General features: G+C 46.0%; 1 protein-coding gene and 2 non-coding genes across 4 annotated transcripts; 2 read left to right on the forward strand and 1 right to left on the reverse strand.

The window, feature by feature from the left end:
- Positions 1-590: 590 nt before the first annotated feature.
- On the forward strand, positions 591-662 carry TRNAP-AGG. The gene has a single exon. It is a non-coding gene; the product is annotated as a tRNA-Pro (tRNA).
- Positions 663-2,713: 2,051 nt separating this feature from the next.
- Positions 2,714-2,785, forward strand: TRNAP-AGG. Its single transcript has one exon. It is a non-coding gene; the product is annotated as a tRNA-Pro (tRNA).
- A 2,792-nt stretch (positions 2,786-5,577) lies between these two features.
- Positions 5,578-21,998, reverse strand: CALU (calumenin). 2 transcript variants are annotated; one of them, XM_006037952.1, is made up of 6 exons: positions 21,765-21,998; positions 16,571-16,764; positions 11,655-11,821; positions 10,613-10,673; positions 8,805-9,004; positions 5,578-8,109 (listed from the first exon to the last, which is right to left on the reverse strand). In XM_006037952.1, the coding sequence occupies exons 1-6, from the start codon at positions 21,983-21,985 to the stop codon at positions 8,005-8,007; spliced, it is 948 nt and encodes a 315-aa protein (XP_006038014.1). In that variant the 5' UTR covers positions 21,986-21,998; the 3' UTR covers positions 5,578-8,004. The 2 variants fall into 2 exon arrangements, with proteins under 2 accessions (XP_006038014.1, XP_006038015.1); XM_006037953.1 differs by lacking the exon at positions 16,571-16,764 and adding an exon at positions 16,834-17,027.
- Between the last annotated feature and the right edge of the window lie 1,664 nt (positions 21,999-23,662).

A 23,662-nucleotide genomic window follows, 5' to 3' on the forward strand; every position in this document is an offset into this window, starting at 1 on the left:
TGGGTTTGTCTAGTGCTTCTCTCTTTGCATGGACGGGCCTGGTGGGATGGGCAGCAGGAGGATCAGGCATGGGGCAGCTGCCAACTTGGCTGGGCCCTTGGGGGTGCAGAGCAGAGCTGTGGAGAAGCCTTTCCCCTGGAGGCTCCCTGCTCGAGGGGTGTGATACTTGATCTGGATGTAAGAGGTCCTGAACTATGAGTGCTGTGGCTTTTCCCTCCCCAGGCGCTGGCAGCTCTTGGTGGCTGTAGTTGACCCAATGAAACTTTGCAACTGTTTTCCTCCCCTGTGCCCAGGTTCCTCCTTGTGTGGCTTCAGGACTAAATTCCCCCTTGGATTTGAGCCCCTTCTTCCTTTAGGTGGGTCAGCACCGGGTCCTGGAAGGTTCCACAGTGAGCAGGGAAGATAGGCATGAACCAGGCCCCAAGCTACCCACCAGCAAAGGGTTGGGACTCAGCCCAATGTGGCCTTAGCAAAGCTCTTGGCAGGGCTGGAAACCACAGAGCTAATGACAAGCATGTGTGTGGTTGGGGAATTCCAGACCTGCTAGTGCTGCTGTTGAGAGAACATCTGGGAAGCATCTGTGCACAGCTGGCTCGTTGGTCTAGGGGGATGATTCTCGCTTAGGGTGCGAGAGGTCCCGGGTTCAAATCCCGGACGAGCCCTTTTTTCAATTGGTTTTAGGGTTGAAGTTGCCTGCAGCCCCCCGAAGACCAGACTCTGCCTGGCCCTGGCTGCAAGAGCTGGAAGAGTAAAGGCTGCAGTGCTGGCAGGGCATAGCTTCAAGAGGTCCTGAGTTCAAGTCTCATATGGGGTGTGAGTGAGGCTTGTCCCTTGCTCTCCCCAGCCCAGGGCAGTGCTCTGTCTGTGCTTGTGGCCAACACCAGCGATCTGACCCATGTTCCTAGTTTCCCCCAGGGCAGAGGTGCTGAAATCCCTTCCTGCTTTGAAGGGGAACAGCCTTTTCCTGGGAAATCCTGTGGCGCTGGGTGGTCCCCTCACAAGGGACAATCACCCCCCAGACCAATGACTCTCCTGGAGACATGGCTCTTCCCTCTGTGTCCTTAGCAGAGCTATGGACAGGGCTGGAAACCACAAGCCCTGATGACAGTGTTGGGGGTGGAAGGAGTTTTCCAGCCCTGCCTGCTTCTACAAGGAGACACTGGCCGTGGTGGGGCTGCACCCAGCTGGCAGCTTTGGCCAGGGCTGTGATTCTTGCTTATGATGGCAGAGGTCCCAGTTTTTAATCCCAGATGGCCCCTTTTCCTTTCCCTTTCCCTTCAGGGTCTGAGCTGCCTGTATCCAGCCCAGGGAAAGAGCTGCGGTGCCAGCAAGGTTTATGTTGGAGAGGTTCTGAGTTCAAGTCTCATACAGCAATGGGTGAGGCTTGTCCCTTGCTCTCCCCAGCCCAGGGCAGTGCTCTGTGCTTATGCCCAATACCACCAATCTGACGCACGTTCCTAGTTTCTCCAGTCCAGAGGTGCTGTCTTTTGCAGCTTCAAGACTGAAATTCCTTTCCCCTTCAGAGGGGAAAAATCTTGTCCTGGGAAGTCCCCCAACAAGAGATAATCAGCCCCCAGACCAATAAGTTTCCCAGGGATGTGTGGTTGTGGGTCTCCAGCAATTTCTTGCACCCCCCCGCCCCCTCCCTCAATGGTGCTATATGTGGGCAAGCTGCCGCTCTGCCAGCTGTTGTCTCAGTTCCCCTTGGATGCCAGTGGTCCTGTGTTCAAATCCCCAGTGAATCCCTTCCCCCCATCCCTGTGGGACTTTTCAGGCTGTTGAGGGCAAACCTTCTTGCAGGCATGCCGGGCATCCTTTCCCTTGCCACGTCTGCTGCTCTGCTTTCTGCTTTCTGCCCTGTCTCTCATAGTACTGCCTCTCCCCTCCCTGATCTTCCACGTGCTACACACAGAGCCTGCCCTTGCTGCCTGCTGAGTCAGCTCCCCCGTCCCAGACCAAGACGATGTCCCTCCAGACAATGTGGCTGAAAACCAGGAGGGATCTTAACATCAAACCTGTCCAAGCCAAAGCCCGGCACAAGGGTGCAAGCAGCATTCCAGAGTTGGGGCCATAGGCAGGGGCTCTGGGACACTCTGCGGATGGTGTGCAGATGGGATGTGCAAGAGTATCTAGATGGAAAGAGGCGCCCTGGGGCTGGACATGTGGTACGTCCTAGACATTTGAAGCCAAAACTGCTCCCCAGGGAACCCTGCTGCCCTGGCTGAGGCAGCATCAGCTCTCTGTTGCTCTGTGCACCTTGAAGCCTCTGTCCCAGTGTGGAGTTGGGAGCAAGATGCCTCCAGGCTGGGCTGGGGGGAGACAGGCACTTTCCTTGAGCTGGTCTGCTTGGGACTTCGATCGCTGCCTGTTCTTCTTGCGGGGTCTCAGGGTGATTCTGCCCTGGCTGCAACAAGTCCCAGGAGCCCGGTGCTGCTCTGTCTGTGCTTGGAGGGGACAGGCTGGGATGGACAGCCTGGATGACCGGGCATCTACAAGCCAGGCAGGGGCTGCTGGGGTTGGAGCTGGAAGCTGGGAGAGAATCAGGCCCTGCCCTACCCACTGGCAGGGGATGGGGCTCAGCCCATGTGTGCTTAGCAGAGCTGCAGGCAGGGCTGGAAACCACAGAGCTAATGACAGCCTGGGGGCATGGAGAAATTTCCAGCCCCGCTGGCATCTCTTCTTGAAGACATCTGGAAAAATAAGCACTTACCTTGGCTTGTTGGTCTAGGGGTATGATTCTTGCTTAGGGAGCAAGAGGTCCCAGGTTCAAATCCTGGACAAGCCCATTTTTACCTAGTCCCACCTTCACGCTGCTCAGGCCTGTGCCCTCTGCTCCCAGCCTGGGTCTCTACTCAGCCCAGCTCTGTAGAGATACCCTCCATGTTTCTGGCTCTGCTCACTGGCTCTTTCCAGGGCCTGAGGAAGGGGAAAGGGCAGCTGTGGCAGCACTGTGGGGCTGCTCTAGCTCCTGCCCTTCCCACCCCAAGTGGTCAGTGTCCAGCTCAGCTCTGGGTAGGGGACAGCCATTTTTATAGCTGGGAGAATGTGAAAGGAGATGCAGGGGCTCTGGGGGCCATGGCTACTGCATTGGAAGGCCAAGCAGAAGGCTGCTGGTTCAAGCCAGCCCAGCTTGGGGTTAACAGGGGGGAGGGGGTGGCATGGGCAAGGCAGGGCAGGGCTTTCTCAGTCCTAGGGGAGGCTTCTTCAGCCCCCACCACTCCCTTCCACCAGCCTTGGAGCCAGAAGTGCAACCAAGGCAGGAGCGATTTATCACTGCCTTTCCAGGGGCCAGAGCTGCTGCTGCCACCAGGAGCAGACTGAGAGCTGAGCTGGGGAGTGTTACCTGCAGGCACTGAGCCCCGCCACTACCCGGGCATTTACATCTATACAAGGCAAAGCAAGGCACTGGAGGCACATTCAGGAATTGCTCCCAGGACATCCCACCCCTAAAGTAGGTATCACATCCTGCCACCAAGCCACACTAGGATGGAGCCCGGGCTCTGCCAGTAGCTTCCACCAGCGCTCCAGAAGCAGGTCCCCACAATCCATCCAGGATGCCTTTAGGCCCCAGCACATAGATGGGGGCTTCCTGGAGCACCAGACCCACTGTCCCATGAGCAGGATCTCCTATATCCACTCCACCCCAGTCTGGCTGTTCCCTCACTCCCCGCTATGCTACAGGGGGATCTGGCCTAGGGAAAAGCATCCCCCACTCCAGTGCAGCCCCCAACTGAGCCCATCGTGGTACAGGGGGAAGAGACCCACTTCTCTGCTGTGGGGCTTGTGAAAGGGAGAGGGAAGGGCTACTGCACAGAAGTGCAGGTGCGCCTGCACCCTGGGGCCCATCGTGCTCTCCAGGTCCTGCTCCCCAGAACCCTTAGGCTGGACCCCGCCATCCTACACCTATCACAAGCCCAGGTACAATTTAAACACAGGATCGTACCATTGTCCGACCTGTGCTGGGAAAGACACTGCGGGGCCTAGCAAGGCTTCATCACCCCTGGCACACCAGGGGTGTGCAGGCCACTGTTATGATGACTAGAGGGATTCAAACCCAAAGCAGCCAAGTCAGCAAGAAGCAACAAAATGCAGTCGGGCACCAGCCCAGCGCAGCCTGGTCTCTCCCATGAAGACAGAGAAGAGGAGCCAGGTGCCCAGGAGGACACCCCATCCCCCTTGACCAGGATACAGCCTCAACCCTCAGCTGGACAACTGGGACTGCAGCGGATACCCTCAGCCTACCTCTGGTAACTCATGAAGTGACTGCCCACGGCCTGGTTGGTCTCCACAGCCACAGGCTGTTTCAGAGGAGTTGTGGGCTTACTGGATGAGCATAGAGGTCCACTGCGCAGGGGCATTGGGCAGGCCAGGGCCAATGGAAATAAAAAAGTGGAGTGGAGTGGATGGGGGGGGTCTGATTCAGGTAGGGGAAAAGTTCAAGTCCATGCTCTTCAAGTCAGGCAGGACAGAGTTCAAGGTCATGCTCCATCCCTCCAGTATCTTTGCCTTTTGCAGCTCCAACCCTTCTGCCCTCGATCCCACCCTTTGGTACCATTTGTGAGACTCCCCTGGCAGTCCCACAGGCTGGTTGGATGCTGTAGACAGGACAGGGGTCCCCAGGCTGGGATCAACCCATGAAGGAGCAGGACCAGGCTTAGCTGGGACCTTGCACAAAAAGCAAACATCATACCCCTACAGCAGCAGTGCTCAACTTTTTGGTCCTGAGGGATCAGGCTGCATGTACTAGGATCTGGTCCCAAGCTGCCTCCACCCAGCTCTGAAAGCCTAGATTGGGCCCACACATGCCCCAAAGACACCATGTCCCCACTTGCCAGGTCTTGTCGCATGGGACTGGGAAGGAACCCCCCACCCTCCCACCCCTTTCTCTTGCGACCCATCAGGGATGGTTTTTTGCCATCCAACACTGGGTGCTGGCTGCAACATCAAGGATTGTGACTGTGATACGCCAGTGTTCCTGTGGGGCAAAAACCCAGAGACTCCCAGCTAGAGTCTTGCCCCTCCACTCAGTCAGCCCAAGCACCAAATTTTGGCTCAAGAAGGAATTTTACCCCAAGGTCAGACTGGTACAGACTGGGTGGGGGCTGGCCTTCCCCTGTAGGGGTAGGGCTACTCCCCCCTAGTTTAATCTTTGTAGCAGCAGGACATTGGCCACCGCAGTCTCCCCACTCTACCTGGTTTGTGTGCTATGCTTTCTAGCTATGGGGCAGGCTCCCCGTGTACTTTAAGTAATAGGTTAAACAAGAATTTGCTTAGGGCAATTTGAATAGAGACAATCCTGCCTCAGGCAGGGGCTGGACCTGATGCCAAGTCCAGAGGTCCCTCCCAACCTCGCTTTTCTGTGATTCTACAGCACAGACACTCGTGCTCCTTCCCAGACCCTGAAGTCAAGGGATGACAGTTCAAACCGGAGTGAATGCAAACAGTTTTATTGAGACTGCCATTCAGGTACCATCTGAGGCTGCTCTAAAACTCAGTTTACACTCAAAAAAAAAAAAAAAAAAAAAAAAATCCTAGAAGACTAGTATCAATGGGAACAAACAGGGCTGGGGTGCGATCTGTTTTTCACCAGCTTTACATTTGCTTGGATAAGATACAGTACAAGTGGGAACACATAATAAGTTGCACAGTCGCAGAGCTCTGAAATGGGTAAAACCTTCCTGCTGCTGCAGCTACGGGTTCAGTTTTGCCTCACCGATGGGAGAAAACTTTAGTGTTCTTCAAAAAACATTAAAAAAAAAAAAAGTGTCTGAACATTAAGCGCAGACGGAAGCTGCGAGAGCCTCCTGCGGACAGCTCGCTCTCAACGTATGGCAGCTGGCTTTGAAGCCCTGGCCCATGTTAAGTAGGGACAGCCATCTAGGTCAGGTCACATGGACGTGTGCGAGAGGAAGAGAAGCCAGGAAGCAGCTGATTTTGTTTTGGAAGCAAGGCTCAAATTTTGCCAGATATGAAAGACTCAGGCTGTTATCTACTTAATCCTACAGCCCTGCCTGGCTCTCCTTCGCTGCCCCACTGTCTTTCTCCAGGGCTTTTCCTGGCTGCCCAAAGCCATGAAGTACATCCAAGAGCTGTAAGATCCACATTTTAGGGGTGAACACCAAAGGCACAGAAACCATACACGTCATATACAACAATGATTATGATGATTGGATTTGCTGTCTCAAGTTATATCAAAAGTGTTATTTTTAGAAAGTTACATAAAATACTAGGAGTATACACAATGTCTCAAGCTTCTCATCTATGAAATGATCAATCCAATCTGAAAGGGGACAGAAAGTCCATGTTTATTATGGCCCAGGGCCTAGAGGCCTGTAGCATTTGCAGGACACTGCAATGAAGGAAGGGATTTCAGTTTGCAGCTACCCCCTTCACCATGCCCCAGGCAGGACAAGTGCAAGCAACCCACCAACTTGTGCAAACCGGCTCTGAGTAACAGCCGCCAGCACGGGACAGATGAGACTTCACGTGGCACTCCCCTATGTGGCTGGCTCTAACCGCTGTTCTCCCTGGGTGAGGAACACTGCGCAAGACTATGCCTCAGGATGCTATGAAATAAGTGGTTTGATTTCTGAGGCAAAAGAGAATATCCCTGGCGAAGCAAGCAGCATATGGTTAGAAGTCCCCAAGGAGATCAGAGGCTGCTGTCTACACGCTGCTTCGGAGGAAGGACACAAGGGGGAACTTCTCTTTCCAGCTTTTCCTGGAGCCTTGCTGTTTTCTTAGCTTCTTTTAGCACGTTTCACCTGGGGATTCCTACCTGGGAAACCCAGCACTGCTTCTCTGGTAAGTAAAGGCACTTCAATGATGCATGATTTGCAGAAGGCGAACAGTTTACACAAGAACTGAAACCCACCTACCGTCTTTCCCCCACGCCCCACGGCACAAGCCGCAGGCAGGCACTTTGCTGCTTCCTTATGGGACCAATGCAGAATTGCTTGCTTTTCTTACTGCTTCCCTTAATGCAACATGCAGGGCTCACACATCACATCAGTTCCTTGCTTCATCCAGAGCCACCAAGTGCAGCCACATGGTTGTGACCGTGTTCAGGGAAGCCAGAATTGAGAGAGTAACACAAATAGCATTGATGGTTCCCAGGGGCAGGCAACTCAAACCAAGGATGCTAGCAGCATCTGCAAGACTGCCCTCTCTACCATGTACCTCTGGGTAGGAAGCTTCTCCCACATATTTTATGAGTCAAACTACCTTAGGTTTTAGCAGCTCATTCAGGTCTATGGAGAAGAGTGAGAATCCCTACTGCCCTGCTGCTGCTACTTTACTGTTTGCAAAGGGTGGTCCAAAGGACAGTCAAGCATCTCCCCAGGTCCTACAGCACATCCAGAGACAAGAGAAACCAGTGGGCAAGCCTGGCCAAGCACAGCAAGACAGAACGCTGAGTGAATGTCTTGTCTTGAAGTGAGTACCAAGTACTTAGTTGTAAGCACGCTATGGGTTCCTAACTAGTTTCCGCTGCGGCCCTCAGATCAACCAAACTCGTGCCCTTCTCCCCCTGTCAAAACTAGCGTCACTCCTCTTTGTTTTTTGGCCTTGTTCTCTGGCTTAACAAAAAAAAAAAAAAAAAAATCCTGTAGCTAAGTACATACAAAGGTCAAGGGGATAGAGGGTTGGTGGGGCAGTGGGCAAGGACCTACCATTGCTCTACAGCTAAACATTTCAGGATATGTATTCTTCATTTCACACGGAACCAGAACAAATACAAAAATAAACAGAGCTCATTAGACATCAAACAAAGTGTAAGTCTAAAAAAAACCAAAACCAACAACCACCAAGTGTCATCATTAGAGTTGTTTGCAGAATACCAAAGTCCCCATCCCTTTGGGAAAAAGGAAAAAGGACGGGATTGATTTTTTTTTTTCCACCTCCTAGCCTGAAATAACAGTCTCAGTAGCGAAAACGTTTCTCGTGTCAATCCAGATGCTGTAAAAAATAAATTACTTTGAAGAAATTGGTTTCTCTGTCCAGGCCTCAGAACTCATCGTGCCGTACTAAGGCCTCCCCAAAGTCTGTGGCCTGGCTCCCCACAAATAAGTCGTACTTGTCAACGATCTCCTCTTTGGTGAGTTTGCCATCCTGCAAGAGACAATATACAACCTCAGAGTCACAGTGCTATTTGTTCCCACCCTCCGTCATTTATATGGAGGCACTTCCAAACAGAACTGACAGGTACGGGTCAGACCATAGGACCCAGTAGCACAGTAGATGCCGACAGGGCAGGGCAAACAGGGTAGGCCCAAATTTTTCCACCCCGGTTCTCTCCCTCTGTAGCTTCCAGCAATCAGAGGCTCAGGAAGTTCCGATTCTGAAGCTGCCGCATTAGCGATCCTGTTCAATCCCGTGAAAAGCCTTTCCTTTTGGACGGTGCTTCTCAACCAGGATGCCGTGACATACTGGGGTGCCTTGAAATCCTTTAAAGTGCACTAATATTGCATGACACCCAGAGACAATATTAGGTTTGCCCACATGATTAAAAAAAAATAAACCCAAAGATTTCAAATGGAAATCCATGCTGTTGTTGTAAGCATTCTGACCTTTTGTGGTCTTCGAGTTCTCTACAACAGAAAAGCTTTATTTTTCCCAGTCAGAACAGCAAAAGCTAACAGCTGGCATTCTGAGGGGTGCCTCAAGTCCAGAATGATCGAGAGCCATCCCTCTGTTGCAGGGCTCTACAGCGAGACAGGCTTTCACTCATGCTTACCAGAAAAAAAACTAAGCACATTGGGAAAGATCCATTTGGTGCAGCAGACACCAATAGGAGCCCCTCTCACCTTGTTTTGATCCGACTCGTAGACAAGATGCCGGGCTTCTGCCTCAGCATGATCATAGTCTGAGGGCAGGATCCAGTCTTTTGTCTCTTCCTTGTCCATCTTCCCATCCCGATTCTTGTCTCGGAACTCCACAAACTGCTCCCGCTCAGTCTTCACCCATTCGGGCTCATCAGCATCACCATCGTGACTGTACATATCCCCTGCAGGAAGACACCAAAAATATTAGCCCTGCCTTGGTGAGGCAAGTTCTTGGATGCTAACAAATTGCAAGGGCATGTCACTCAGCTAAGAGCAGCTGCAAGCTCCGTCCTCACCTTTAAGAAGAAACTGCAGATCCCAGCATCCAGCATTAGTTCTGATTAATCAAGAGCTACATACCCTGCAGCAAATGCTTTAGAGGACACAGACCCCAAGTAACAGGGCCAGATCTAGGGCATGCAGTGGTGCAGTGACACACCCCCAGTTGATTCCTTCTCTGTCCAAACTTGGAAACCACTGCCTGGAAAAGCCAGCAGCATTCCTATTCAGGAAGCTGAGGGTGTCCACTGACTTCATGCCTCATTATAATCTTCCCGACTCCTGCTGCTCTCTCTAATTCACAGGCGATTACGACACCCTCTCTTTTTTGACAGCTTTGATGTCCCACTGTTCAGTTCACCCAATTTTGTTGTGTTAGCTATTCCTGGTAATGTCCGACTCCTATTTCACAGCCCTGAAGACTGTTTTTTAACTCAAGATAAAACCTTAACTCGGGTATGGTCATACTAAAACTTGGATGTAGAGAGGACTGACAGTGAAGTATTGGAGGTACTGTCAAGGCATTTAAGACAACTTAAGTTTGTTTTATGAACCCGAGTAAGAGATGTATATTCAGCTATAATGAATACAGGACTGATGAAAAAAATATCTTGTGACTAATTTTTTTGCCTAGTCTGTTTTTGTAAGTTTAATCTAGCAAATCAGTGCACATTGCACTAAATTTATACTTGTTTTGGCTTTAATTTTAAACTGAGTGATGTAGTCCTAAACCCTTAGCATATTAGTAAAGCTTTTAGTTTCTCTTTAAGTGGAGAAAAAGGTGTTATGCTAGTGATGTGTGATGATGCACATCTACATGTCCGTTTTCAAAATCCTAGACCTGCCCATAACAGGTGACATCACACAACTATGAAACTGCACTCTCTCCTAACATCAGTTAAAGTCCATGTAGCCACCTGGTTTCTCAGGCAGAGTCCAGACAGTGAAGTTTTAAAAACGTCCTTTTTAGATATGTTTAGAAGAATGCATGATGTCTTTTTCCCCACTGGACAGAAGTGGGGATATCTTCCCCTGTCTGAAAGTAAGAGTTAGCATGGCAGCTGTGCTGCTATTTAATCCCACCAGAAGAACAAGGATGTCCCATAATTGGCAGGGCCCATTAATACATTGAAAAGCTGATACTGTGGATTTAGAGCAGAAGTTCCCCTCTTTCTAAGGTTCTGGAACCACACTAGTATACTGCCCAGGCAAACTATGGATGTCACTATGATTACTTGTTTAACATGGAATTTCATGGTGAGAAATGAAGAGCAAAACACTTCGGTTCAGTTCCAATATTGGGGTGGAAAGGATGACATTATAAAAGCCCAAGGTGGTTGGAGAAGAGAGAAAGAGAAAAGCAAAGGGTGCAGCTGCTCTAGGCTGAACTGGCAGTACTATATAGCAGGCTCTAAGAAAGTTTTCATTGGGAATAAACTTTTACCAAGCAAAGAAGTGTATGATGCCTCAGGTGCTCACTTCAAGGAAACTGAACTTAAGGAGCTGCTTACCAATGTACTCTTCCAAGTCAATGAAACCATCTCCATTCTTGTCAATATCTTCCATGGTCTCCTACAGGGGTGGGGAGGAAGGGAAAAAAAAATGGTTCAGTTGGAGGTTAAAAAGGTGCTCCCTCCCACATGGGCTGAGGGGGTTCCTTCCTTAGCATCCTGTAGACTAATTGTTTGGCTAGGAGAAGATGAGGCAAAGGAAATAATCAGGCCGAAGGTATCAAAAAGGCGTGACTTATTTCAGAGAATTGGAGAAAGATGGAATGGAAAAAGAACTAAACCAAAGTGCTGTGTGCCAAGGGCCACTTAAAAAGCTCACTTAGTGATTAGATGCGGCTAATTTTAGGCAAGCTGTAGTACAAATAAAGAATAAAAATAGGCACATGAATCTTAGAGTAGCATCTATTAGAAACGCTTTTATATTTTACCTTACTAAGTTTCTTGATATTTTATACTCTTGCTTGGTTAAAATAATCAGGTCTGCCTTGAAATGTTAGCTCAGGACTGAAGAGAAATGGTTCTGGCTGAACTGCCCAATTTTAAGTGTACTTGGTTTTCTACCTACAGTTCAAAATTAAGTTGTTAGGAAGGTCCTACCCTTAACAGGCTGGCCACCTGTTCAAGGCTTTTTAAAACTTTAGGATATTTTGCTTTCAAGCATCAGTAAGATTGTTATTCATTAACTAGATATGTACTTTCTAAAGTTTTAATGATGTGCTTTGTCTGTACTGTTAAGTCATGTATATCTTTTCTGTATTTCATTGCTGCATTTACTATTATAAATTTAAATCTGTTTGTATTTCATTTTGGTGGGACTGGCTCCTTGAACCTTTCTTGGCACTCAGAATGTGCCAACAGCCCCCAGCCCTTGCAGCGTGCATAGCAGTGCTACACCAGGTCCAAGAACAAGTTTGAACTGAAGTGATGCGTGTTCTAGCCATCATCAGTATCAGGCTCTCAAACTGCCTCTGCAACACAGTTGTGCGTGTTACTCAGTGCACACTGTCCTCTCCAATCACCAGCCAGATGCCAGGACCCTCACCTGTACCACTATATCTTTCATGTAATCATATTCTTCTGGATGCAGAAAAGCAGTGAATTCTTCCTTAGTAGCAATCAAGTCTCCATCCTTATCAGCCATTTTGAACCTTCGTTCATCCCTTGTCATCATCTGTTTATAGTTAAACCCATCATCGGGGTCTGGGTCATCTGTGCAGGAACAGAAGAGTTAGAGCCATATCAGATGCCAGATCTCATTCACAGGATAATTGCCCCAACGTTCGAGTCTGTGCCATGCTTTTGCTCTCAACTGTTTACACAAGCCTCACAATGCTTGTGCCGGGTGAGCCCGACCTCACAACCCAGAATCAGTGGTCACACTGAACACTTGATCCAAATCCAAGAACTCCACCTACGTTGCACAAAGCGGAAAAGATGGCAAGCAGCTTCAAACTTTAAACAGGAGGGCAGCATAAACGTGACCTGCTTCTCGACTTACTGGGCCGAGACCTCTTTGATCAAAGGTGGAACAAGTTACTTGAACCCCTGTCGTCTCAATGGGCTCTCTATTCTTTGTAGGGAAGATCAGAGGGTGTGGACTAGATTGTGGCTATTTCTGAATTACAGTACATAACAGCACAATGTTCTCCTGCCAACAGGCCATATTCAGAGTAAAACAAAACACTATCTGGCTACTCCTGCATCTCCACTTCAGTACCTGAAGTTATGGAGACTCAATTTCATAGATTTCTAGGGTTGGAAGGGACTTATTAGATAATTGAGTCCGACCCCCTGCTCTGGGCAGGAAAGAGCACTGGGGTTAAGTGACCCCAGCCAGGTGCTTGTCCAACCTCCTCTTGAACACCTTCAAGTTAGGGGAAAGCACCATCTCCCTTGGAAGTCTATTCCATATTTTGACAACCCTCACCATAAAGAATTTCTTCCTGATGTCCCATCTAAATCTACTCTCCTTCAGTTTATGGCCATCGTTTCTAGTAACCCCGAGGCATGCCCTGGTAAACAGAGTATCCCCTATTGCCTGCTGACCCCCACCACCCCCTCCTCAATGAGTTTGTAGACACCCAATTTAATTCAGCCTCATTAAAATTTAAATGTTGCAGGGGAAGTGATGCTGACAACAGCATATTTTAGTTATCAGTGAACACTTAAGGAGAACAGACAGTACGCTGCATCATTAAAATACGAGCAGCTGGTGTACAGTCCCTTGTCAGTTAAGCCATGATCATACACTGTGGCTAACACGTGGATTTCCCTTTTTAAAATAAAAAAAAAAAAAAAGGGCATGACATGCTGCACTGAATAGTTACACTCAAAACATAGTATTTTACTCCCTTGAATGCTTGCATGAGATACAGGATCTGGAAAGCTTCAAGCACTAGATTATTGGACATTTTACTTCCTGAAGCCCAGTCCTTTAGAAGTCATCCTATACTCCTGACAGTGGCCCAAATACATAGAGGGAAGTACAAATGACCCCATTTTCTACAGCTGGGTGAAAACAGCTTCACTTTTATAACTCAGTGTGAATTGAACATATGTGGCTGCTGAGTGAGGCAGAAGGAACAAGGCAGTTTAAAACAATGAGTTTCTTCATTAATTTAGGAGAAAGTGTAACTCTTGATAGAAAAATCATCCCAAATAATTTAGAGCAAGTAAAAAGCAGCAGCTAAAGAATAAATGATTAACTGGTTCTGTAGTCCTATACTTGGTGCTTGATCAGGTCACACTAGGAGTAAATTAAGTGCTTAATGAAATATTTTCAGACTGGTATAACCTTTTCCTGGCATGGTTGCAAGAAAAAGTTTAAGTTCACTTTTGGAATCAAAGCAAGTCTTGCCATTTTGCAGTCACTGGCTTCATTCACATAACCGGTTCAAGCACAAAGCAGAACCACAGCAGAAGCATGAAAGAATATTCAATGTGTGCATCTACACAAGTCAGTTAGTGGTGCTGTTGACACTGCAGAAACAACATCCACCACTGCTCTTTAGTAGCTCATTTGGCCAGCTTAACTGTACCTATAAAGAGCATTTGAGAGGAAGTATGGGGTGAGGGACAGACAATAGCAATGGTATTATCAGGGCTTACAGTAGCTGGAGATGGAACAGAAAGCAGGCCCACCAAATATTAACATGAATACGTATGGAAATCATACCAATAAGAGCAGGTACTGGGTTTTGAAGTCTATACAGGAAGCTAGCGACACTATAATTATAAAGTGAATTTACCAGCATTAAAGAACTTGAACATTGGCAAGTATAACAAAAACCTGAAGCCTTAAAGAGGACATCTCTAAACCCTGTATTCAACAGGAGGCTGGGCCTGTTTGCCACTGAATCATAGTGCTCAGTGTAGGCCCATAGAAATATGCTTCGGCTTCAAGGGACATACACTAAAGATGGGATATTTGTAGGCACCTATATTCAGGGCAGTGAGATGACCAGGTCTGTATTAGAGTTTACTACAAGATTCTGGTCACTTAGGGTATAAACAAAGCATTGCCTTTGTGCTGCCATAAGAAATTTTATGTCCACACCATTTACCATGCTACAAGAACCCAGATTTGTGGCCATGACAAAAGGTGGTAATAGTCACTGCCACTTTATCGTGGCAGGCATCTGTTTGCTTTATGATATGAGAGTCTAAACAGTGTGAAGCTAACCTGCTCTTCAGCCAACCTGGACAGACACTCCTGATCCTGTATGCCCTGGGAGTTCCCATGGAGGATTGAGCCCTTCCAGCCCCAGAAGCACCTGCCCAGCTTTCCTCCTACAGAGATGCACCCTGGAGGTTCCCACCTCTGCAAGCAGGGAATAAGTCACCTGTCTTGTAGGATCAACGGGCAATGTGCATTTCACCCAATGAAGTGGCCTAGGTACATGGGGCCATAGATGCACTGGGGCACAGCTGATGCACTTCATTTGACAACATCTATTTCTACCCCCAGAGAAAACAACAACAACAACCTAAAACTGTTTAAATACTGGATACGAAAGCCTACCAATAAGCCAAAAGAGCTACAGCAAAGGAGGATGGTGTCTCAGTGCCCATAAGGCAGATGCATGTTCTTAATTAGAGAAGGGCATCTGTTCATTTTTTGGCCATGATTCACAAGTTTAAGAGTAATTTCCAGTTCTGTCCATGTCAGCAAGGAAAGAAGAAACTGTGAAATAGTGAACAATCTTCTGGTCTACAAGTGCACTGCAGGAAGTAGTTCCTGATTAACCTCAGTGGGCAGTAAAAAAAAGTTATGCATACATGCATAGCTTTGCTAGGGAGTGGAACACTAAAACAAGAGGAGACTGGAGTATTTTTAAGTGTGTCAAATCATTAACTCTTAGTAAGGAAATGCCAGGGTGTATCAGAGATGAAAATAAATGAACATAGCAATGCAATTCAACATAACGGTTGCATCAGAGTTTGACTGGGGCACTTAGAGGTATGCTGCTTATTCCAAGTTAATATTCATGAGCTCTCAAGACCCAGTGCCACATGCATGACAAGTGAAAAAAAGTGTTTGGAGTGAATTGCATCATGAGGATAATTTTTTTTGCAGTCCCACACCTGCAGATCTGGTGTCAACTATCATCATCCATCTGCACAGACTTCAAACAGAAGCCATGAGGACCTTTCAAAAGGAGTAGAAGTAGCTTCTCTCTATAGGAAACCCTGCCAAACTTAAAAGATCAGTTACCTTAGGCTTTCCAGCACCAAAAGGAAGTGCTGTGGATCCCAACAGAAGTCTGGGACATACCCTGTCTAGCAAGTGGTGTAGGACTTGGTTTCCAGCCCTAGGGCAGAGGCTGTCTGTCTTGAGCTTTAAAACACGCTTTATTTTTTCAAAGAAAATAGGCAGCTGAAACTACCCAGGAGGACTGAGTGACAGAAACATCTCCCCAGGGGAAATGGCTTTGCCAGAAGATTGTGGCTGTAGTGCCCAATAGTCTCCGGAAGGGCGTGGAAAGCATCATTTGTTACAAGATTCCTGTAGCGGTCACACTGCTTGGCAAAGCCTATCCCATTAGCCCATGCACGTACACAATGCTAGTAAGAGGCTCCTGCCAGTCACCCTTGACTTCAAACAGCCCCAGAACAGGTTCCCCATATGCAACCCCCATGGCTCCCAAGCCTCTGCAGATTTGTACTACATGATAACTTCCAACAGCTGCTGCTGCTAGCTTCCTTCTGCTACTTGGCAAACTGATAAAGAAGTGTCCAAGTGTGTAGGGTCACAGCCAAAAGAGTGGAGGAACTGAAAGACAGGGGTAGATACTAGAAGGGAGAAAGGAGGCAACACACTTTCTGCATGTTTAAAAACTTGGAGATAAAAACTAGAGAAGACAAGTTAATTTCATTAAATCAGGAATGTAGCCGCTATTGAAAATACCAAATTACCCACATTTTAAGTAAGCAAGTGCGGCAGGGGCTTGCTACAACATGTCTGACTTTCTAGTCACACAGATACTGTTGCAGGAACTATAAGCTCCCAGTGCCTTAAAATATTGAAAATGAAACAAAAGAAATGCTAAACAGTCATCCCCACAACCTTGATTTAAAAGCACCAAGATGATTGCTCAGATTGAATTTGGACCGAGATTTAAAGTTGAAAGCATCAATAAAGCAGAGTTAAAGTTGCATCCTCAAACAAGCTTCACCTTTAAGTTTCTTCCCGCTTTTCCCATTTTTTTTTCTTGGAATTTCCTTTTACCAACACAAACTGCTGTCAATTGACTTGCATAGGAAGAGAAATTTGGCTAGCGGATGTGCACAGGGTGCTAGCCACACAAACAAATTGAAGAAAGCATCCGGGCAGACTGGGGTCAGCATTTCCACTGCCTGCTGACTTCCAGGCCAGAGTATGTGCTCTCAGGTCCGTAACACATCTGCTTTATTGATCAGAGCCCACCACATCTGCAGGTTTGACATCTCGCCCCTTACCCAGGTAAGTGCCATATGTCACGTTTCTGTACTCATCCCAGGAGATTAATCCATCTTGATTCATGTCAAACTCCTGCCACTGGCGTTCGACATTGTCATACACGTACTTCTTCTGGGCCTTCTTAATCCAGGCTTTCAGCTCCCCCTCCGTCACAAACCCATCCTTATCCGTGTCTATTTTACCTACAATCATTCTACAAAACAAAACAGCAAATTTCAAGTGCCAGCTCTGCAACACTTTCATTCCAAGAGCAGAAACCTACCTAAGATGTAACCGTAGGTGGCATTTTTATACTCTTCCCAGGAAATGAGGCCGTCCTCATTGAGGTCATGCCCCTTCCACTGGCGCTCTACATCCTCGTAAATCCACCGCTTTTGTGCAATTTTAATCCAGTCTTTGAGCTCTTCCACAGTTACAAACCCGTCTTTGTCTTCATCTATTTTACTTACAATCTTTCTGTAGAAAATGCAGAAAAATCCAGCAAAGGTTAAGAGAAAAATAAGGCTCTATTTCTACTCAGCAGAGCTGTGCGTTCTCAGTGGTGATACACTGCGCCGTTCTGTAGGAGTGAACAAATCAGTTCCGGATCTCAGTTTTGCAAATTGCCAAAAACTGCTGTTCAACCCAACACCACTCTAAACCAATTAGACTGATCATGGTTTTAGATAGGATTACTCCCCCACCCCATTCCCCAAATGCAACGCAAAAAATGGACGCAGCAATGTCACCTTAGTGCATCACGTTATTGGAACGCTGACTTGTTCACTCCAAGGCTGCCCAGTTTTTGTATTCTTCACAAAATGAGTCTTAAAAATACAACATCCTCCAATAGCTCTCAGAGAAATCCAGCTCTGCATTTTACTACTACTTTAGTTTGCGAATCAAACTTCTACATGTTTAAAAATAAAAGACAGCACTAGTGAAGAAATACAAAAACCACGCTGTGCAACCCCAGCTTGTTTCCATGCTGAAGCCAAGCAAAGGTGTTAAAGATCCTACCAGAACAGAATGATGAAATGCTAGCACACTGATATCACAGATCAGAACATCCAAGCGTGATGCTCACCAGTCTACAAGGCAAGAGATTAGAGATGTGTGGTTTATAAAGCACAAATCTGAGACTGTATTTTTTTTTTTAAATGGTGGCTACAGAAACCCATGTGAAGGAGCGCAAAGATGTTTATTTCCAGATATTTGCAGATTGATGTTTGTACAGAATTTTGAAAACAAGACTTCCTACAGAAGTACAAGTATGACTAACAAGGTTATTGAGGCAAGGAGAAGAAAAAAAAAAAAAATAAGAAAGAGACAAGCAGTAAGAAGGAAAGTGACATGTAAGAATCTCTGCCAAACACAACTAGAAATAAAGAAAAAATATTCCCGCTCATCTTCATTGGTCATCTTCAGTTTTACTTGTTGCAGCTTCAGAAGATTCAATTTAGGCCAACAATTTCAATTTATTTTGACTCTTAAAAAGTATTTTAAAATTACATTTGCATTAAAACTAGGTATTTCAAACAGAATTAATTTAAGTTTCTGTATATTTCTATATTTAAATGTCACCTCCCACAAGTTTCTCATATAATATTATGTACAATATTGTAACTAAACTCTTATCTTCATTCATGCTGAAAGATTTATGAATCTAGAGGGCCCAACCAGAAAGCACTGAGTTAACTCCCCTTTCTACAAGTGGAACCATCATCACTTGTCTTGCAAACACTTAATGGGCTTGAATGCGGGCATTGCTGTGAAGGACAATGAGATGCTGAAACACCACTGATAACATTTTATAATGGGAACTGACACCTGAGGATTAAAGTCACAAGCAACCGATTTCTCTTCCTCAAAAGATGCAGAACTGAATGAATATTAATCATACAACATTAAATGTTTTACAGATGAAAGAGGATACCCCCAAACGGTAGACTTGCCCCACCTCCATTCTACACATCTAGGGACGTCATCTTCTGGGATGAAGCAACATATCCTCCCCATTACGCATGAATGTTACTTCCATAACCACTTGGCAAGAGGGTGCACTAAGGGCCTTGTCCCAATGGAGCCTTCCCAATTACTTTATTAAGCTCTTACAGGCAGTGCTTTCTATCACCAAATCAAGGTAAACTGGTACTTAATGGTAAGTATCACAGCTGTCACGACATTATGCTGCAGTTATTGTGTGTTGTTTGCAGCTGGGTTTGGCACGCACGCTTCTCTCCCACTAGCTAATGTTCTGCCTACCAGGAAAGGTAGCAGTCTGCAGGATCTTGTTCGCATAACACTCTTCGCCTCATGCTTCAGGTAACTTAGGAAAGTGTTGCCCAATCCAGGACTGCAGTTACATTCAGACCACGCAAAGCAAGACAAACCATTCCAAAGCAGATCTGCTCAGTCTGTAACAGCATGGCAGGCCACAAGTGGCTCTACTCACAGGCTGAATACCACTGCAACCGGGCATGAAAGATAACCCTAAAAGCAGTGGCTCTGTACAGCAGCACAAAGCATTGCTGCAAAAGCTTTGGGACAAGAATCTCTCAATAGCAGAGGCCTGGAAATACTTCCTTTTATTTTAATAGAAGGTGCATTTCATTAGCAATGACCAAGCATGACATTTATGAAAAGCATGAAACCAATTCCGATTCAGGAACTTGAGAGAAGTGCCACTGCAACATAAAACAGGTAGAGTGTCCTAGAAGGGGTGGGTGGAAACAGCCTTTCCGATACCTTCTCAGAAAGGAAATTTCAGGCTGGCCCTCTTTCCACTTCCAGTGTTTTCCAGAAGATAACTTAACAGAGGTGCAACATTAAGAGAAACTGAGGATGAAGCCTGGAGAGTAGCCCTGCAAGGCAGGATTATACGCCCCACTCTGCAGACTCCAACCAGGTTTCTAAGCTGCAACTCCCTCCTGCACATGCTCATGTTTAGGAGCCTCCTGATGCTTCTCAGTGGGCCGCTGCCTTCATAAAAAAAAAAAAAAAGTGCTAGTTTCATTTTAAAGCTGACAGCCCAAAATACACTGTTATATAAGCACTGACAGCAGCCTTCTTTCTGAAGAGATCTTATAGGCTGTCATCTTGGCATCAGCACCGGAAGCCGAGTGCCTTGGAACATTACAAAAAGAGTGAGCTGGTACAGTAAAACATACAGGCTTCATTTCCAACATTTTCTTCCTTCCTAGGCTGCTGTGCAACAGGGAAACAGCATGTTGATTTGAGCAAGCAGTAGCTCCTTCAGCAGCTTTCTAAGTCAGCTTCCTTGAGCTGGGACAAGCACCTGAGATTGGCTTTACACTGGACCTCTGTATTAGAAGAGATTTCCTCAATTGATGGGTTAATACTGAGGTGTCCATTTCTAGAAAACTTTCCTATGAGCATCTGGTACCAGTCAATATTGGGGACAGCGTACAAGACTACACAGGCCATTGGTCTCATGCAGTATGATAATCATTAAGTTCCTGTCCTCCAGACTCTTCATGGAACTCTTATCTAGTGCATGAAGCAACAGATAAAGGTAAATATGCATGAGCAATAGCTAAATGCTTGAAAACTGGCATTTGAAACAAGAAATTTCATAGAACAAGTGATTGGGTTTTAGCTGGCATCAGTGAAAAGAAATGCAATGAGTATTCCCCTAAAGAGGCACTCAGGTAAGCTTATGCTAGAAATTTGGCTTTCCGCAACAAAAAGAAAGGTTTTGCAGTCTGCTAGAAAAAGAAAAAAAGAGACTGAGCTCTTTTTAAAAAGTAAGCCCTTAAATATTTGCATTCAAGGGTTTCCCACCAAATATTTGCACCCTGAATGTTCCATCTATGCCCTAAGCAAAAGATACACACCGGCACCTTAAATGTCTCTGAAGCCAGTTGTCCTGTTTTATGTCAAAAAGCATCTGAGGACAGAGTATTGCATTATCTGTTCTCAGAGCACCCCCACCCAATCACAATGCAGGAATCGTATCATTTTTTAATATGAATGTGGCTGGTTTCATTTACTTACTAACCCGACAGAAAAGCACAAAGTAAAGAATAAGAGACAAAAGGAAGTTTAGATTGCAGTGCTAGTGCTAATGCCACAAGAGCATTTATTGGTGTTTTGGGACAATGCATGTTGTAGCTGGTGCTACAGGGTTGTTTGTATGGCTTTAGGAATAGGTTAGACAAAGACTTGCAAGGGATAGTTTGGATAGGGAAGATCCTGCCTCCAGGCAGAGGACTTGGTCCATTCTAGCCCTATGTTTCTATAATTACAATGAATTATAAAACATCAGTTTGATAAAGGACTGTTTTATAAGATAGATGATCTGGCAAAGCAGGAAGGCTGTGTGCAGAGGAACTACAAAAGAAGAGGCCTCACAAAATGACCCTTCTACAAAATCTTTCAGAAGAAATCAGGATTAAGCTTCACAAAGTAAAGCTAAATCTAAAAAATGAGTGGTGACAGCTGCAGCTCTTTGATGCTTAGGACACTGCTGTGCCCCAGCTCCTTCTAAAGGCCCTACTCTGATGTTATCTACTCTAATCAGTGAGAAAGAAAGAAATAAAACAAAAGTTAATTAAAAAAGGCATTAGTCTCACTAGCTTGTGTCCGGGGTACTTTCTTTGTGGAATAGTTAGCAGCCTACAAGCTGAGAAGCAACAGCATAGCCAAAAAAGCCAAGTGATGCCAGACAGTTTTAGTTTCCTTTAAAACCAGAAGCCAAGCTTCATTCAAATGACAGCTTGCCAGAAGCTAGTTACAGGTAATACAATTTAAATGTGCAAATGGCAAGTGACATGTCTGCTGATTTAGATATTGTGCTTGCTGGTAGATTACGAGGCACTCAAATTACAAGGCTGGGCATGCAATGCTTTAGCTTGATGTAACCAGCAAGAGCCATGCTGCGCAAGACCCTCATCTCCCCAGGCAGCATTTCCATATTCAAGATGCGAAAAGCTGCAGAAAAATGGTGCAACTTCAGTTGGCATTTGTCCTATGGAAGATATTGCAGCTATTGCTGCCTCATGAGCAACATTTTAAAAGATGTAAGTTTAGCACATTTGTACCAAATGGTTTTCTGCTATGCAAGAAACAACATACCCAAGCTCCAGGATTTCATTTTAAAGAACAAGATCACAGTTTTGGAAGAGGACACAAGAGTAAAAAAAAATAAGTTCTTGTCCTTAATGAGATCTTTGCTTCACATTGTTTCCTTACCCCAGTCTCTCCTTGCTTTCCTCTGGTGTCAGCTGGTCAAAGGTCTTGGCTTCATCAGCACCAAGGAAAGCATCATGGTCATAGTCAAAATTCTGGGCATCATCATGGACCTTGTCGCTGAGCTGGGGGTCGTGGTGAACCCGGTCCTTCTTCTCAGTGGGTTTGCTTAAGATGCAAACCACACAAAGGGACAGGTACACAAGAAACTGAGGAATACTCATGACGACTCTGATGAACCTTTGGGGTATCAAGAGAAGAGCTGGTTAGATTTTCAGGGAGCCCATCAGTTCTTTCCTAGTTCGCAGTGAAGGGAAGGACCTCAATATATAACCCTGAAATTGGTCTGACCAACCCACCCAAAATAAGCAATCACCACAGCCTACAAGGGGAGCCAATCACACTCCACAGATCTGCCTTCAGTGAGAGAGACTTCCTTAACCTATAAGCAGGCCACCAAACTAGTTTCTCCACGTAGCTTTGAACCTGATTAGCTGTAATTAGTGTGTTTAATTTACCAAATCTATGCAACTGATTTTACTGCGTTTCCAGGTGCAAACAGAAGTGATCTGTGCAAGCACCCTAAGTGAAGCTAGTTTGCAAACTACACACAATACTTTCTGCTCCCACAGTCTTCTGGATTTTCACCACCAAGACCTAGAAGCTACTTAACTGCACCAAAGTTTAGTTTGGGGCTGATCGCCAGAAATGACTCTCACAAATACTGCGATCAGCTCAGAAGGGGTAGGGGTTAGCAGCACTTGGATACTACAGCAATCGGTTGACTATGTGCATAGACTGCAATAAGACGAGTGCCTCCAGAATTGCGGAAATGCACACTTAACTCTAATGTTCAACTCAGCATGGTACCATGATTCCAGTTTGATTTATTTATTAGATTTAGCAATAATGTTTAGCTTTTACAGCAACAATAGCCCTGCTTGTCATTGACCCAACAAATCTAATGCAAATGCATTGGAAAGCTAAAGTGACTCTACACTGTTTATTTTGAACTCGGGAGGTTAGTTAAATGATCCCCAAAAGCTAAAACTTGCATTTAAATACTCCTCATACAGCTCCCTTTTACCCTCCTCCCATCACCCCCACCAAAAAAAAAGACTAAAATGGACTCATGAGCAATAAACCAGTTGAGAATTGCCAGGGACGATAGTGTCTCCTCTCTCCCACAAACATTTCTTGCCATGGCTTCATTTATTCAGTCAAAACTCCTATTCAGAAGCACCAATACATGAACTCATCTCTGATATTCAAGACCTTATTCTTCCATAAACCAGAAAAAATGAAAGCAAAGCCAAATTTACATAGAGTAAAATCCTGCATAAAACACTTTTAAAAAACCTAAGCTCCACTCTATGGAAATTGAAGCGGTGAATAAAGAAGCCATGGCAAGCCACTTTGAGAAGTGAACCAAGAAGGCAAAGTTAAACAATTACTTGAGTCTTCTTGTAATGTCACAGGGTTTCTTTAGTCTAAATGGAGCATAACCACCTCGCTGTATATTTGTTTAGGAATATGTAGGTTTGCAAAGCAAGGAATAATTAAAAACTTTGTAATACTCAAAGGACTTATTTATACAGTCTATTTGCCATATGAATCATTTGAAGTTGTCGGGATGAAACGCAATGCCACATTCAAAGCAGCAGGTCTCTCAGGCAGCACCATCAAACGAAAGGTTATGATGACAGAAAAGATCATCAGAGGACTATAATTCTGCCATGGTAACTAATATTCACACCCAGAGGATATGAACTGAAGTGAAAACAAAAGGAACAAATCCAACTGACAAAGAGCGCTATCCTACACACCTTCCAAGAACCGCAGACCTGGAGCTGCTGGTTTTGGGAAGCCTGCGCTATCCTCGCTCCCACAATTGACAAGCA

Source organism: Alligator sinensis, unplaced genomic scaffold (assembly GCF_000455745.1).
Source record: "Alligator sinensis unplaced genomic scaffold, ASM45574v1 scaffold1412_1, whole genome shotgun sequence".
NCBI lineage: Eukaryota > Metazoa > Chordata > Crocodylia > Alligatoridae > Alligator > Alligator sinensis.